The following is a 16,899-nucleotide window of genomic DNA, read 5'->3' as shown; positions in this document are numbered from 1 at the left end:
GCACCCCGATAGCTTTAAGAGCCGGTAATGGTTCAGTCAGAAATGAAAATGAAGCCTCATTAAAATACATTCACAATAGGAGGGAAAAAAGAAGGCCCCAGATAGAGTTTGTTTTTTTAAATCATTTTTGTCCTGAATCAGTGCTGCTCTCCTCTGGTTGAAGTTCCTTTCTCCCAAGTAGCCAGCTCCGGAGACACTGCTGGTTTGTTTCCAGAAGCATTTTCTGAACAATGCTCGAGGTTTCCAGGCCTGCTGTGTTATCTGCAGCCCCTGCCTGACCGTCCTTCTTTCCTCTCTTTGAAACTCGCAGTCTGATCAGCGCTTCTGTGGATTTCCATAGCGTCCCACAGTTCCTGGGTCTGAAAGCCAAGAAGGCAAACAGAAATAGCATCTCGCAGGCTGAGCTGCCATTTGGTTCCTATGCGGCACATCCTGAGGACAGAGCTGGTTCATTCACACACCACACAGGGTCTGAGCACACACTGTGCTGCCCCTCTGCTCTGAGTGCATTCGCAGGACAATGCCATGTGCTCAGCGTGACCCAGGGGGCACTGCTGGCTCCAGGCAGTGAGGAGCCCCTGTAGCTGTGGGACTCATTTGGCACTGTGTCGTGGTCCTCAGCCTCCTCCCTTCCCACTGTGTCCGAAGCAGTTTCCCCAGCAGGACAGGGCAGGCTCCAGAGCTGGCTCTGAATCTCAGGGTGGTCCCCCTGCATGTCTGAGTACCATGTCACGGGCAGTGTGTCAGCACCCCTTGCATTGGGCTGGCATGGCAGCACTCCCGTTCGCACAAGTGGTGGAAGCAGGCAGTGAGACCTGGCCATGTCTGTGTCGGCATCACCCCCGCCTGCTGGCTCACCATCCCACCCTTCCCTCACATGCTGACCTCTGTTACTTCCTGCATTTTGCTCACAGTCCTCAGCTCCTTCACGTGTTTCTGTGCCTTCCTCCCGCACTGCAGAGCCCGTGCGCTGCGGTGGTGCACCGGGGGAGCACTGCAGGATGTCCTTCCATCCCAGCAGGAGACCCAGGGAGCTGCCCCACGTTCACGAGAGCCCTGCCTTGGGAAAAGAAAGCGTGTGCACCGTGGCACAGATGGTGCGTGCCCACCCACAGCCCTGCTGCGGCCCGAACGCTGAAGGCAGCCGAATCAAAATCGACATCAAGCTAATTGCTTCAGCAATTATAAGGCAATTAGAATAAAAGAATCACCGAGTCTTAATTAAGAAGCAGATTGAACGGGATTTAGCAGCTCCTAGCTAAGAAATACCCAAACCATCCGATATCTGTTGTCTGGAGCAGGATTTCAGATGCCTGCGCAGGGGTGCGATGGTCGGAAAGTACAGGAATGTGCAGTCATTTGCATTTGCCTCATGTGAAGGAAACTGCACGCGTTAGGGAGAATGGGATGTACTCCAGCACCGAAATGTTTTTTAAGAAAATAACTTGTGTTTTATTTGCACATTGGCATAGCAGACGTAAGTGGATCAGAAACGTGGCATTGCACCATGTCGTTGAACCACGCCACAGATCGCTGGTCCCTGTCAGCATCCTTGTTCTAGCTGCAGCACTGTCACAGTTCACAGCTCTCCTATAAGATGAAGTTTGACAAATGTAATGAGCTAGCTGCCATGTTTGCTCGCTGTTGCATGGGAACAGCATGGCTGACTCTGATCTTTCTCTTTTGCTGCGACCAGGGCTCTGCTGTGGTATGAGAAATAGAGTGCTGCTTCCCAGAGCTGCAGGCTACACAGTGGCCTCGCTGCCACAGATCTCAATGGCAAACCAGGCAGTGCAAAGAGGACTTTGGCCAGCACCTTTATGAGGAAGCTGGCACCCACGAGTCCCTCTAGACCTGGGTTTCTGTGCAGAGCCTGTCCTGGATGCACTGGCATGTCTGATGCTGACATGGGCTTCTCTCCCTTTCCCCAGGAGACAGTCGGAGAGCCGTTCTTCCTGCTGATCTGTGCCATCAAGCAGCAGATCAACAAAGGCTCCATCGATGCCATCACAGGGAAGGCCAGGTACACCCTCAATGAGGAGTGGCTCCTGCGGGAGAACATCGAAGCGAAGCCAAGGGTGAGTACCCGAGGTCGGGTGGTCTGGAGGGGGCTCATGCCTCAGTGAGAGTTAGTGCCTGTTCGCTGCAGAATATGACTCACAGTGACTGCTGATCTGCATGGCTGGGCTTTGTGGTCACCAATGTGGCTCCAGTTAGAGGTGGAGGGAGGCAGGGAGATTTGTTCTGCCCTATTCAGAAAGGAAAAGCAAATCAACATCTGTGCTTCCAGTGTGAAGGTGCTGCCCCAGCCTCACATGGCAGGCTGCAGGCAGGGCGTCTCAGAACGGTGCTGCAAAGCAGTCTGCAGATTACCTCTTGCAGGGCTTAGGCAGAGCTGTGTTATGTGCAGGGCTTTTTCCCTTCAGTGTTGGATAGAGAATTCGGTAGATGCCTCTCCAGAGCCTGGGTCAAACCCTGCTTCCAATTACTGCATAGATCTTCAGCAGTTCTGCTGAAGTCCATGGCTTGCCCCAGATGTGCATCACTGTAACACAAAGCAGGTTCCTGCTCCACATCCTCTCCGATTCCTGTTACTGACTGACCTGTAAATTTACAGCATAGAAAAGGGAGGTTAGCAGCAGGGCACCGAGTATTGGATTTCCCGGCAGGAATGGTAACTCCGTGTGTCTGAGCAGGAGCACTGTGGCTGCTCCCTACTTTGTGGGAAGAGAAGCAAAATGATGAGCCGAGCACTGGAGGAAGGCGGCCATCTGCAGGGCTGGTGTTAACTCACTGCCAGTCCCCTGCTCTGGGAATGCCCACACGACACCAGACTCACTCTTTAGTGTGCTCAGAGCTTGTTTACAACAGAGAGCTCAGCCTGTAGTGTCAGGCAGCCCCATCAGTGACCGGTCAGAGCTGAGCATGTGGTGGCAGTGGGGGCTGACCTCCTTCCTGCCTCGGAGGTGGTCCCTGCACATCAGGGCTCAGGCCCATTAGCAGGGCAGTGGGAGAGCAGGGTGCAGCATTGCTCCATGTCCTCTTGGCTCTATCCATAAATTGAGTCTTTCAGTTGCCAGGGGCCATAAATCAGCACTTCTGTTAGCAGTAGATGACAGTCTTTGTTCAGCCTGACTTCAGCCCCAGAGCTCTGCGCATCTGTGGGAGCCCCGCTCACCTCTAACATGGCCTCTGCCCACAGAACCTCAACGTCTCCTTCCAAGGCTGTGGGATGGACTCCCTGAGCGTCAGGGCCATGGACACAGACACGCTCAGCCAAGTGAAGGAGAAGATCCTGGAGGCCTTCTGCAAGAATGTCCCCTACTCCCAGTGGCCGAGGGTGGAAGACGTTGACCTCGGTAGGGTGTGCTGGGCAGGCTGCACCTCCAGATGAGGGAGCTGATGTTGCACAGCAGCCCCTGGCATCTCTTGAAGGGTGCCGGGTAGGGGAGCACTGGTGAGAGGGCAGGCTGGAGACATTTCTCCTCAGGGTGGTCTTCGGGAATAAGTGATGGGACTGGCAGCAGGGAGCTGTGTCACTAGCAAGCAGCTTTAGAAAAGCCTGAGCTGAGCAGAAGGGTGCTTGGATTTCCACTCTTTGAAGCCTATTGTTAATCCCAGGAGTGGATGTATCCTCTAAAACTCTCTTGGGCCTGCACGTGGCTCATTAATGGCTTCACAAGCAGTTATAAACGAGCCCATGGAAGCCTGTCTGGCCGTGGGTTTGGTTGTGTCACTTATCTACCCTGTGGCCAACTCCTTATTGTAGAATTTAAGAAGGATTCAAGCCCAGTGCTGTGAGGAGGAAACCACTCTGGCCTCGTGCCTGCATGCCGTGCGGGGCTGTGGCTAACTGCCAGAGGTATCCTCCTGCAGGGACTGCTGGGCTGAGCCCCGCTCCTCTCCCCAGTGCCTGGGCTGTGTCCCCCTGTCCTCACGGGCTCTGCCCCTCAGGAGCCACCACCAACCTTCGGTGACCCCATGTGAAGCCCCACAGTGCTGCGGCTGTGGGGTGCTCCCAGGAGCAGGTCCCAGCTGCCCGCTCACCTCTGCCCTCCCCACACAGAGTGGTTTGCCACCAGCACCGACAGCTACATCCTGCGGGACCTTGACGACACCTCGGTGGTGGAGGACGGCAGGAAGAAGCTCAACACGTTGGCACATTACAAGGTAAATCTGCGGGTGTGCTGCAGAGAAGCTGTGCTTCCTCAGAGCCTGCCTGGCCCCAGGGGAGAGCAGCACTTCCCCCCCAAAAAACAGGATTATTGGGGCCAAGCAGGAAGGTTGCCATAGCTCTGCGAGAGCTTCCGGGGAATAGACATCTGCCCTGGCGAGAAGCTTGTTAATATTGCAACACACTGAAACTAATTAAACACTCTTCATGCAAAACAAGTTATTACTGACAACAGAAAGAACAGGAAAAAAAAAAAAGATCCTATTTCAAGGGGCCTCAGCTCAGCTGATGGGTACGGCCGAGCTCTTGGGCCATGCCCTGCTGTTGCTGGAGCTGCTGCTGCCCTCGGAGGGGGGCTGGGGATGCCACTGAGGAGTGGAGGCCAAAAACGTGGGGCAATGTGGCGGAGCAAATTGTTCTCTTGACCAGTTTTCCTTTTAAAACTAAATGAAACCAGAAAGTTTATTTGGCTTCCCCGTTCCCTGGTATGCCTGGAAGCATAATCCTCATCACTAGTCTGCAACAGCGCATGGAAAATCAAAGCTGCGTGCTGATGAGCGCTGTTATTTGTGTAGCAGCAGTGCTGGGAGCCAGGCACAGCACAAAGAGCAGCCCCTGCCCTGCGGGCTCCTGCTCCCTGCTGGGAAAGGCCAAGCAGCGCCCGCACAGCTCAGTTCTCTTTCTTCTTCAAGTTACCTGCTGTGGACATGCCAAAACTTTATCTTGGGTACATATATTTGCCCAATTCCCATTGGATTTGAGGGCACCGCTGTCTTGTATTTGCACTTTAAAAGCGTTTCCCAGTAGGGCAGCATGCTGCTGCCAGTTCCCACGCTGGGAAGCAGGGGCAGGGTGGTGGCAGGGTGCCCGTGTTTGGCACCAGATCCCCAGGGCTGGGAGCTGCCAGGCACTCACCAATGGCCACGCTTCCCTCTGCAGATCCCCGAAGGAGCATCCTTGGCCATGAGCCTGTCGGACAAGAAGGATGGCACACTGAGCAGAGGTAAGGCCCTTTCCATTTGGCAGCAGCACCTGCATGTTTCAAGGGTGGCTCTGAGGTGATGCTGAGAACTGGCAGCCACGTGCCTCAGGCCCTGCAGCGTGGTGCAGTGCAATGTGATCCGTGCTGAGGTCACTGGGAGCAGAAACCTCAGCTGGGCACCATTGCTTCTTGGGGGTAGCAAACGTGTCCTCGTGGGTGGAGTGTTCTAACTGAGCTGTTGTATCCCTCTTGTTCTTCACAGTGAAGGATTTGGACTCAGAGAAGTACTTCCACTTAGTGAGTATCCTGCTCTCCACGTGGCCGTGGGCATCGCTGTGTGGCACCATGTGGCTGCTGGGACATTTCCTGGCCACACGCTGCTCCTGGCAGCAGCACGGGGCAACCGGGTGCTTACCTTAGTCTGGTTATTGTCTGTGTGTGTCAACACTTGCTCTTACAAAGACTGCCCATTAACAGAGTGAGGGGATGCTGCCGCTGCTTTGGCACAGGATGTCCAGAGCCATGGATGCCCCATCCCCTGAGGTGCCCGAGGTCATGGATGGGGCAGTGGGCAGCCTGAGCTGGTGGGGGCAGCCAGCCCGCAGCAAAGGTGGGGCTGGGGAGGCTTGCAACCAATCCATTCTTTGATTCTGGGGTTGCAGCTCAGAGAAGCTGCCCTGCAGCCAGGGCCGTGCTGCAGCGATAGCAGAGGTGTTGTGATTTGAGCTAGCTGAGACCCAGCAGGGCTGGGGCGGGAGGTGGGGCAGACAGCCCCCAGGCCTGTGCTCACCTTGGTGGCAGGACATGACCCCCAGATGTTGGTAGCCTGAATACTGTGGGAGCGAAGGTGGCCAGTGGGGAGTGTGTGGTGATGTTTCTTTTCACCTGAAGGGAAGTCTCTGGGCTCCCATCTTTTTTACTGTTTGTGTTAAAAGAAAAGAAAATCTTTTCAGCCCCGCTGATACTGTCTTAAATCATCTCCGTGGGCATAAGCATCAGATGTGATGAACAGGCTGGATCAGCAGTCATTAGTTCTCTTCACAGAGGCCCTAATTGGAGCAGAAAGGTTATCTGTAGAAAAGCTTTAGCACTGTGGGACGTAATAAAAAATTACCAAGACAGCACAGTGATTGCTGTGGCCTGATCCAGCCGTCAGCAGCCAGAGTTCAGCACTGTGATGTGAGCGTGGAGCAGGGCTGCCAGGAGCGTCCCACAGCCTCGGAGGAGTCACCTCGCAGGAGCTGTTGGCATTCTGCCCCTTCCCAGGGCCGCAGAGATTTATTAGTTCCTGCTTGTGTGCCGCTCCAAATCGGCGAAGTGCTAAATGCTGTTAAAAGCTGTTATGAGATAAAGTGTTATGGACAACAACGGTATTTTATAGCTCAGGCTTTTTTCTCTGCTAAGTTTTCCATGCTCGGATGGAGTACAAACACACAGCACGCACGCACACATCTAGACAGAGTGAGGAGGGAGAGGGGACAGGAAACCAAATGTGCATATCTGAAACAATGCCAAGATGTACTTAAATGGTCATTATAGGATGGTAATTAACTGACCTGACCAGCAGAATATTTATTTTTGTTTTTAAAAAGGCCAGAGTAGGAATATTGGCTGATTGTTCTCGCATTTTTTCCAAGCCTAAGAAAAGCTGCTTTCCATGGAAGCCTTTCTGCTTTGTTTCTGGGAAACTAAACTGCAGCCACACAGGAGCACTTCACAGGGGCCAGAAAGGCAAACAGGCTGATTGACCCAGGGAGGCTGATGGTTTCGTTTCCTTTGTCTAGATTGAGAGAGACAATGAAGAGAGCAAAAGAGACAAATGTCAGAAAAACTGACCATTATGAATTACTTTCTTAAAGCCATATAAGGCTGTATTTGTAACACGGTAACTGGTTTTTAATTGGATTCTATATGCAGTTGAAATTCTGTAGTTAAAGGAGAATTCAGTGTGACACATCCAGGGAGGAGCATTCTGAACATATGTTTTGTGTTGGACCAGGTTCTCCCAACCGATGAATCAGTGGAGCATAAGAAGTCCCACAGACAGAGCCATAGGAAGAAAGTCCTGCCAGAGATCTACCTGACCAGGCTGCTGTCTACAAAGGTAGGAGGTGGGGGCACTTCTACTTACAGCAAGTGGGGTTATTGCTTGTGGTCTGTAGCTCAAAAAACAATTTCAGTCGGGACTGCTGCAGGGCCAGTCGCTTCCAAGGAGCTTTGGGACCCGTCTATCCTGAATGTTTGCAGGAGCTCCAGTGGGGCTGCTGGGCTCCTCTGGCTCCTTGGTTCCTCTGCTTCCCCGCTCTCCCTGAGAGCAGCACTGCTGCAAGAGCCCCACGCCATCTCCCTGAGTGCAGGACTGACATGTCCAGACATGAAAGGATGCTGACTGCCTCAGGGCTCACAGTGCGCAGACCTGAGCCTGTCTCCCACCGAGTGATCCTGCTGGGGAGAGGGATGGAGGAGGAATGTCTGTGCAGCCTTAATTCAAATTTGGACTTCCCCACTCACTGCGAGTGCTCAGCTCCAGCAGTTGGGCTCCCAGACCATCTTTAGTCCCAGCATGATGCTTCACTGGAGCAGAGATCACAAGGATGGCCAGCAGTCTCCAGGCTTTTTTGTATTTACTGTGCTGAACAATCACAGATGCGAGATCCCAGCAGTAAGAAAGAAAATCTCAATGCCAAAAGAAATTAAACCCAAATGCGAGCTAATTATATCACTATGCACAAACAAACCTTTCCCTCCTTGCTTCGGCATCCCCTTCCTCTCGTGGCTTATCCAGCTGGTGGCCAAGTACTTCCCTGGTGAGCAGTCACAGCCCCTCTCACGGGTTTTCAGGGCTCAGGTGCTGCTGCTTTCTGCAGCCCCCACTGTGTGTTCGTCCCACAGGGCACGCTGCAGAAGTTCCTGGATGACTTGTTCAAAGCCATTCTCAGCATCCGAGATGACAAGCCGCCTGTGGCCGTGAAGTATTTCTTTGACTTCCTAGAGGAGCAAGCAGAGAAAAGAGGGATCACAGACCCTGACACCATGCACATCTGGAAGACCAACAGGTTTGGAAGAGAAGACCTCTTCTTTCCTTCCTTTCTTCTCTAAGAAGCAGCAACTGCAAAGCTTTGGTGACCTGGATTAACCACCAGGCTGCTAAAAGCAGAACCAGTGAGGGCCATGAAAAACAGGAGGGCAAATGTAGGATGGAAAGCTCCTTACAAGCACAGAGCTCTGGGGAGTGCAGAGCTGGAAGAGCAGGCATAGGCAGATAAAGGGCGGAAGGAATGGGCACGGTAATACACATAATTAAGGAGAAACAGAAGAGGGAACGGATGACAGGAGACAGCAAAGATGTAAGCTGTAAGCACTGAAGAATCTGAGATAGATTCCAAAATCACATCAGGTCTTAAAAACCACACAGATTTTAAAATCCACGCCTGGTTCCTTCTCGTTTCCTTTCCAGCTCTCCAAGCCCTGGGGACCCTTCTCCCGACTTATCTCTGACACCAGGCTGAGGCTGCATGGTGCTGCTCAGCACCCCAGCAGCTGGAGCTGTGGCAGCATTCTGCCATGGGTACATGGCAGCAGGGGATGCTGGCAGCAGTGCAGACGTGATGTGTGGACTGCAAAGCTGCCTAGCCTTCATTACCTTGATTGCCAGTAGAGCAAAAACCTCTATTTTACTCCCCACATGCTGAGGAGGGATAGCAGTCAGGGCAAGCAGTATACTGAACTGTGTTGTGGCCAAAGGAGCCCTGAAGCAACTGGAGAAGAAAATGATGAGAGAGCAGAAAAAAGTATATATGAAATGTATTTCATGGGGCCAGGCTTACCAACAAGACCAGATGGTGGCCAGTGTCAGGGAAAATGGAAAAGGAGCTGACACTGTTACTACAAAACAAGTGAGGGAGTGGAAAGCCCACACAGCAGAAGTGCTCGTGTCTCCTGCAGCACACCCAGCACAGCTGCTGGAGGAAAGGGGCAAACGCTCACCTGGGTAGGGCTGTACCTGCAGCCTGGGCAGGTGCTTGCCCTCGAGCTAGGCAGAGGAGCATGCGCTGCCAGGAGATGATTAAAGAACAGAGCCTGGCTCCTCCTTTTCCCTCTCTTCTATTCACATTCTATCATCATCTTTCTGCATTTCCTCCCTCCCTTGGAAATTCGCCCAGCGTGTGTTCCTGCCCTGTTTCCTCCACAGCCTACCCCTGAGGTTTTGGGTCAACATCCTGAAGAACCCCCAGTTTGTCTTCGACATCGACAAGACCGACCACATCGACGCCTGTCTGTCTGTGATCGCCCAGGCCTTCATTGATGCCTGCTCCCTGTCTGACCTGCAGCTGGGCAAGGTACAGCGTGGCGCGGGTGGGAGGGGGCTGTCAGGGGCGGCCTGGCCCCAGCAATGGGCTGAGAGCCACGTGCTCAGTCCTGTGCTGCTGAGGTCTGAATGTATCTGAGGATGAGTTGTCTTCTCCCTCCTGCACCGGGCACATCCTCGCTGCTTTTGCTCTACCTTGGCTGGGTGTGGTGTTGCCATATGAAACTCCCTGACGCCATCAGCTTTATAGCAAATGCAGTCATCACCCCTCGGTGCAGGGCTGGCAGGGGGTCCAGCAGCGAGGGAGGGGGACTGCTCAGCACGTCCCCAGGAAACCCCTCCTGGGAGGGATTAGCTCGGAGGAAGATGTAATGAGTGCTCCATTTGTGTTTGTTTGGGTTTGGGACATTTTTTGCGAGTGTTACGAAACACCTTCAGTCTGTCCTTGTTGAGCTGCCGGTGAGGGGAAGAGGGGTCAGCAGGAGTCAGACAGCAGATGGAAACATTTCTCAGGAATACAATAGCGTAAGTGAAGGAACTGTTGAGTAATGAGGGGAGAATAAATCCTCAGCATGAAAATCAGCCTACATGTATATGCCGTAGACCATTGGGTTGTCCAGGCTCTTCCCCTGGATACAGGATGTCAGCAGTGCCACTTCTGATCCTGCAATTGTGAGAGCACATTCATTCCGACACCCACCGTGTGTGAGCAGTTACTAAACCACTCATCTCTTCCTAACACAGGGAGGACAAACCAGGCACAAATGTAAGAAGTAACCCAGAAAGAACGCAGCATGGGTTTCTGCTGTTTCCAAGGGGAAAAAAAAAACGTTGTAAGCAGGCTCTGTAACTTGGCTGTATTCCTGCAATGCCTTGTCATTGGGTTTGAAAGTAAGCTGCTTTGGGGCCTGGTGCCCATTTCCCCTGCAGCCTTCCCACAGCAGCTTGCAGTTACCCCTGGCTTCCTTATTTACTGCTTGTACAGCAGGGGATGCAGTCTCCATGGCTAGAACCCTGCTGGGCTTGTTTTGTCTGCAGATCCTTCCTCCCCCACTCCACCTGCCAGCACCACGGAGCATGTCAGGGCAAGGGGACACATTGATCTTCCTTCCCTCCTGTCCCAGCACCTGGGGCTCTTTTCCCTTTGGGTTACAGCGCTGGAGTCAGCCAGGTTCATTCCCAGGGTAATGATGTCAGCGGGACAGCACTGCCTGGAGGTTAGAATCATTCATGCTTGTGTTAGCAAAGAGTGCAAGTGGGGTTATATGCCTGTGCTGGTACCACCCGCTCGTGTGGCCGGGAGGTTAAGACTGCTTTGTCCAAGCTGACATTAATCAAGAAAACTCACAGCATTTTCAGTTAATTACTGTCCATGCACTCAATATAGGTCAGACAGGCTGAGTTAGCCAATGCAAAATAAATCAAAGCTGCATTAAACATCCAAGAGCAACGTTTCAACTGACAAAGTTCAGCTTTGTTCTTTGGTTTAAATCAAGCTGGCTGCTCCAGAGACCAGTGATGTGCTCGGAATGTCCTTCATTTCCACGTCCCTCACGTGGTGCCACGGGGCAGAAGTGGATTATCAAACACAGCGGTGCTACACGCACTTGCAGAGCACTGCCTGCAGCAAACCACCCCTGACCCACGCACGGTGCTCAGCCTGCCCTTGCTGCAATTGTAACGCGTCACTGTGACCGCCACTGGTGGCACGGAAGCCGGGAAGGCAGGCAGGGGACGGCTGCGTGCAGAGGGTGCTGCACCCGATGTGCTCTGCCCTCAGCAGTTTGTGCCACGCTCCTGTCTGCTTAAAGCCAGGCCCAGAGCTGCTTCCCGAGCCCAGCTGGAGCTGAAGGCCCCGTGTGACAGCCAACGCTTCAGCCATACGGACAGGATAAGAGGCTTTCCATCAGAAACAACGCAGCGCCTGATTTCAGTATCTTGCCCTCACTGCAGGACTCCCCGACCAACAAACTGCTGTACGCCAAGGAGATCCCGGAGTACAGGAAGATCGTGCAGCGATACTACAAGCAGATCCACGACATGCCGCCGCTCAGCGAGCAGGAGATGAACGCTCACCTGGCGGAGGAGTCGCGGGTGAGGCCGCGGGACGCGGGGGTACTGCTGGGGGTGGGTGGGCTGCAGGCAGCTCCTGCTCCCACAGGCACTGGAGGGAGCAGACAAGAAGGGTATTTTGCCTCAAACTTCCAGACACGAAATTCATCTGACCTAATTCCAAGCATCTTTAGTGACTGTCAGAGCTGCAGTAAACATCCACCGATTCGCTTGAAAGTAACTAGGCTTTGGCACCACTGGGAGTTTTAAGCAGAATGAAGTGCCAAAGAGACAGGAATTTGGAAGAGGCTGTGCCGGCCCTCGGGTCCCCGGCCAGCTGGCCCCCGTGCCGCCAGCTTTCAGGGCTGGCCCCGAGTCCCAGGCAGCCCGCCGGCAGCTGGCAGAGCTCCCTGCCAGCCTGGTACCAGCTCAGGAGCTGGCAGCTGTGCTCCGGATCCCAGCCCTGCCAGCAGAGCACCGCGGCTCCCTCAGAACGCAGTCATCTCCCCATGGCAGCTCAGCCTCGGCTGGGGAGCTTGCTTTTCCCTGGGTGCTCCTCCACACAGCTCTGCCACTGCCCCATCCTTCATGGTGCCTCTGAGCACCGAAGGCTGATCGGGGCTCTCAGCGGTGGTCACTTAAGGCTGACTTTATAAAGACTCAGACCATCTGTGATGTAAGTAAATACAGCTTCCTTAAACGAAAAAGGCGAAGCCCAGCTGCATCAATTCAATGGGAATAAAAATAGCCAGACTAAATCTTCTTTTAATCTTGCTAATGCCTGCAATTGGGCTTGAATTTGCTTGCTGTGTCAGGTTAACTTATCTCCCCTATTTGTTCTGTCTTTCTAAAGAAATACCGGAATGAGTTCAACACAAACGTCGCCATGGCTGAGATATACAAATACGCCAAGAGATATCGCTGCCAGGTAGGCGAGTGTGGCTGTGCTCAGCCTTGGGCTACCTGTGGGGGGATAGCAGGGGGTGTTTGTAACCAAGCAGTTAGATGCCTTGCAGAAAAAGGATTATTTTTCTTTGCATAATCCCATGCACGTATGTAATACATGCACACAGGTGCTTCTACTCTCCCATCCTTTGGTTGATAACTTTATAGAAGCAAATGCCAGCTCTTCCCAGCTGTTTGTAGCAGTGCATGGCTGGGCAAGATTGGAGCAGGGCTGGCCAATGCACAGACTGCTCCAAGCCTCCAATGCTCACAGGAAGCAGAGTGCAGGGATGCAGTCCCCAGTATTACCCTCACTGCTTCCCTCAGTGCAGCCCTGGCTGTGACCCAGCACCCAGCCCACTGTGCCCTGCCCCACAGGGCCAGCTCTGTGCTAGGAGTTTCCCTGCAGGGTTTTCTGTTGCATTCTCTCCCTGCAGGGAGTCAGCCAAACCCTGCTGCGCCTCGAGGGTGTGGGGCTGTGTCCGTACTAGGTTCTCCATCCTGGCTCCAGCTGGGATTGAGAAGTTTTGGGGCAGCTGGGGGAACAGAGCTGGCAGATGGGGCCCCATGCTGCCCACCCCTCATGTGCCCACCTCTCCTGCAGATCGTGGCCGCCCTGGACTCCAACCCCACCACAAAGCGCACCCAGCTCCAGCACAAGTTTGAGCAAGTGATTGCACTCATGGAGGACAACATCTACGAGTGCTGCAGTGAAGCCTAGGCTGACCACAGCCTGGGAAGTGACCCCTAGGGTACACTGCTGCAGGAACCTGCCTTGACCATGGAGATACCTTGGGCCACGTCCACGAGGGTCTTTCTCAAACCAGCCTTGTGGCAGCAGTGGACCTTGCCTGCAGCCAGAGAGCTCCCTCACATATCAAGAAGCCACAAGACACCCTTTGTGCAGCTAGAAGACTGTCTGGTCAGCACTGTGGCACCCATAACATACTGCTGTTGCAAGCCAGAAATGAAGACACGACACCTGTGGTGAACTCGGTTCACCACTTCTCAGTAATTAGTTCCTGAGCAGCTGGCTCACCACATCCCTGTCTGCATTCCTCATGGACAAGACCAGGCTGCAGAAGCCATAACAGAATGGCAGCCTCAGGGAGTAACAAGCAGAGATGGCATAGGCCATTAGAGCAATGGCAGTGCTCTCTCCATTCCACAGCATCCCTCCAACATCGGCGTTTTGACACCATGGACAATCAGCTATTCACTATTGCTGCATTCTGTGTATTTTTGTGCCTTTTAATTTTTTTGTATTGTATGTGCAAACATAACCACTCCTTCATTTGCGATTTGGGCAACCCAGGGAACTGGGGGTGAGTTAAAGCAGTCGCTTCTTATATAGCTGGGGAATGCTGAAAGCACTTTATCCCCTGACAGTAACAGCTGCTGGCTGGCTGGAGGGACTGCATCACACGTTGGTGTGGGAAAGACTGTTCTGCCTTCCCCTGGTTCCCCAACCTGTGTGCAGTGAACTGCAGTGTGCAGTAGGGTAGGCAGATATCCCCAGCTCCAGGCAGCTGGGCACAGGCATCACTTCCACCCGCAAGCAGACGAGCAGACACCAGTGGGTAAGGGAAGGACCTCTGCCCCTCCCTCCACTCTCCCCACCCTGCTGGCTGCGTACTTGAGCTTACATCACCAGAACAGTCCTCTGACAGAGCAGAACTGAGCCACATGCAGGGCAGAACATCCAGGCACCATCCTTCCTCCCTCTGTCCCACTCACTCCAGTGCATCACTCTGACCATCACCTGAAGCAGGCCAGTGCTACAGAGCGCTGTTCCTAAGGCAGCTTGCTTTGCTTGCATTGAAGCCAGCACACCATGGTTACCACCCAAGAGCAACAGGAGTGGTTTTGTGACATGTTCAGTTTGTCAGCCCATAAAAGCAAGCAATCCATCCACGTCCCTATGGCAGCAAGATGCTCTCACTCACACAAGCCAGCAGAGCAGGTCAGATATCACAGGCTGCAGAGGTAGGGAGTGTCACACTGCATAGTGATGTCAGCAAGCAGAGTCCCACTGCACAGACAAACAGACCTTGTCTGAGCCCCAGGAGCGCCCCTGCTGTCCTGCAGCATCTGCCAGGGCCCATCCCAGCTTAGTATCCATTCCCATCTCCTCTCTGCTGGCAGCTTCTGATCCGCAGCCAGGGCAGCCATGCCTGCTCTGGTCTTCTCCAGCATCACTCAGCCCCTCTTCAGAGCCTGGACCACACGTCTGAAGCCAGCACTCCCATACAGACAAAGGTAACCTGCCCATGAAAGCTAAACCTCGCTATAGCTGTAGGCACCACATTTCCAAACTGCCAAATATGTATTTAGAAGTGACTACCTCAGTCCAGGGAAGGGCTCAAGGTGAGCCCCCGTTACTCCTCCAGCTGGCAAGGACACAGCCTGGTCCACCACCCCCCTGCTGGGGGACTCACTGCCGCGGGCAGGTGGTCGCGCCCCACGCCTCCGTAACACTGCTTCTGTCTGAAGTCAGAACATCAGAGTTGTGTATGTGTATATAGATATCTATTTTAAAACAAATCATAGACTTTATCCAGTATGTTAAAAGGGGGTAAGGACGGGAGGGAAAGAAAACAGGATTTGTTTGGGGTTTTGTTTTTAAGAAGAACTACAGAAGAAGTACACACACTGTAGAGGTTTCAATGTCTCTGCTGAGGATGTGGTTTCAGAACAGACACTAACAATGTAGCTGGGCTACATTTTATTTTGAAAGTGATTTCACACGCAAAAAAAAAAAAAAAAAAAACAAACACTTGATTTTTTTCCTTTAGAAACTGTGAATAGTTGCCATTGATGTAGACAGGCCCAGCACAGGGAAGGTGAGAGTGGGAAGGAGCTGGGTTGTAGGGAATGTCGATCTTGGCTGGAGGTGAGGAAAGGGCCATGGAGCAACAGCCCCATGTCATTACAGGAGAAGGGCACAGGTGAGGCAGTGTGAGTGTGATTTGTCTGCAGGAGATGTGACTGGGCCAATACTGGGGTCTGTTGCTTTCTTATTTAATTAAAAAAAAAAACCCTACAACCATTCTAAAGAGATAATTTTAACAGAGCAGAAGCTTAAGGGTTTGTAGTGTTGCCTTGAACCCCTGAGCCCTTTGTAACATGTTTTTAAACTTTGGCACGTGTTGTGGGTATAGTGCCCTTACCTGCTGTGTAGTGAAAGTGGCAGACTCTTGGAGAAACCTATCTTTGTAATAAAACAAGGTGCTGAAACCCTGTGCAGCAAAGTTCCTGCTCCTGGAGCACACAGAGGATGCCTGACACTGAGGCTGTCCCTTGCCTGAGATGCCTTCCTCTCACAGACCACACAAGTTACTGTGCTCCTCTAGCACAGGAGCACTGTTTCCATCTTGTTTCCTCACCCTCTCCAGGCTGCAGCAATTCACCATTCCTGCCCAGCACGGCAGGAAGGTCCCACCAGAAGAGGAACTGATGCAGAAGGTAGAACAGCCACATGAGGACCTGAACAAACTGCAGCCACACACACCAGGACCAGCATCACCATGCCAACCCCTGGGGCTGGACACCCTTGTGCTGCCAGGAGCAGTCTTGCAGCCAACTGTCCCTTCTCCCAGCAAAGGGAACCCAGTGCCTGCTCTGCACTGCCACAGCCCTCCAGGCTTCTGGCCTCAGCAGCGTGACACCATTCCCAGCCTGCATGGCTTGATAACCACGGCACTGCTGAAATCCTCTCACTTTCACCATCTCCCAGTAAAGCTGCTCTTCATGGACACCATAGGGATTTTCCTGCATTAAAGTCGATTCTTAGTAAAGCTAAACCCACTCACTTAATATGGCCTCTTGAGTAGCCTTATGCTTTATATTCAGTGCCTGGTGAGCAGGACGCAGCTCCTGCCCTGCTCTGGAACACTTTGTGCTGGCAAGCTGTCATGTGAGTTTGACCACCACTGAAAGTGCAGCTGAGCTCTGCTGGGTTATTGCTGCAGTACCCCTCACCCTGACCCCGGGGAACACGAGTTCAGATTCATTAAAGATGCATCAAAATGGCCAAGGCTGAAGTTTAAAAGCAGTTAGTTTGCTCAGCTCTTGCTTAAGCCCCACAGCAAGGCCAGAAGCCTTGGAGGACATTGGCAAAGCCAGCTGAAGATTAGCTAAATCCTCTTTAGGAAGAGAGTTTTACTTCCACTTACTTTCTCTCACCCAGGAGGACTGTCAACCTTTGTATTATCAGACTGACCTTCACAAGGGCTCTGTTCTGCACAGAGCAGGAAAAATTTAGGCATTTGAAACTATCATATGAAAGCTTTCATACCCTGCCAGCAGAAGCAAGAGGGGTCTTGGGGTGGGTACTGTGCACAGACACCAAGAGCAGAAGCAATCCCTACACTCTGCTGCAGATACCCCAAGCTCTTTTCTGAGCCCTAAAGCACCACTATCTTCACTCTTTAATGT

At 52.9% G+C, this 16,899-nt stretch overlaps 1 protein-coding gene across 1 annotated transcript in view; it reads left to right on the top strand.

Moving 5' to 3' along the window:
* Positions 1-14,112, top strand: part of PLXND1 (plexin D1) — a 63,451-nt gene extending 49,339 nt beyond the window's left edge. Inside the window, exons 26-36 of the mRNA XM_065749300.1 lie at positions 1,932-2,078; positions 3,203-3,359; positions 4,067-4,170; positions 5,114-5,177; positions 5,419-5,453; positions 7,156-7,260; positions 8,049-8,212; positions 9,349-9,496; positions 11,419-11,559; positions 12,371-12,445; positions 13,067-14,112. Coding sequence (XP_065605372.1) covers positions 1,932-2,078; positions 3,203-3,359; positions 4,067-4,170; positions 5,114-5,177; positions 5,419-5,453; positions 7,156-7,260; positions 8,049-8,212; positions 9,349-9,496; positions 11,419-11,559; positions 12,371-12,445; positions 13,067-13,183 — 1,257 coding nt within the window. The 3' untranslated portion in view covers positions 13,184-14,112. The remainder of the gene's footprint in view (positions 1-1,931; positions 2,079-3,202; positions 3,360-4,066; positions 4,171-5,113; positions 5,178-5,418; positions 5,454-7,155; positions 7,261-8,048; positions 8,213-9,348; positions 9,497-11,418; positions 11,560-12,370; positions 12,446-13,066) is intronic.
* The last annotated feature ends 2,787 nt before the right edge of the window (positions 14,113-16,899 follow it).

The sequence above is a fragment of the Cyrtonyx montezumae genome, unplaced genomic scaffold (assembly GCF_038088225.1).
Source record: "Cyrtonyx montezumae isolate F1298 unplaced genomic scaffold, pur_monq_1.0 scaffold_6, whole genome shotgun sequence".
Classification (NCBI taxonomy): domain Eukaryota; kingdom Metazoa; phylum Chordata; class Aves; order Galliformes; family Odontophoridae; genus Cyrtonyx; species Cyrtonyx montezumae.
The sequence above is the reverse complement of the archived record's forward strand: the minus strand, read 5'-3'. Positions and strand labels throughout refer to the sequence as shown.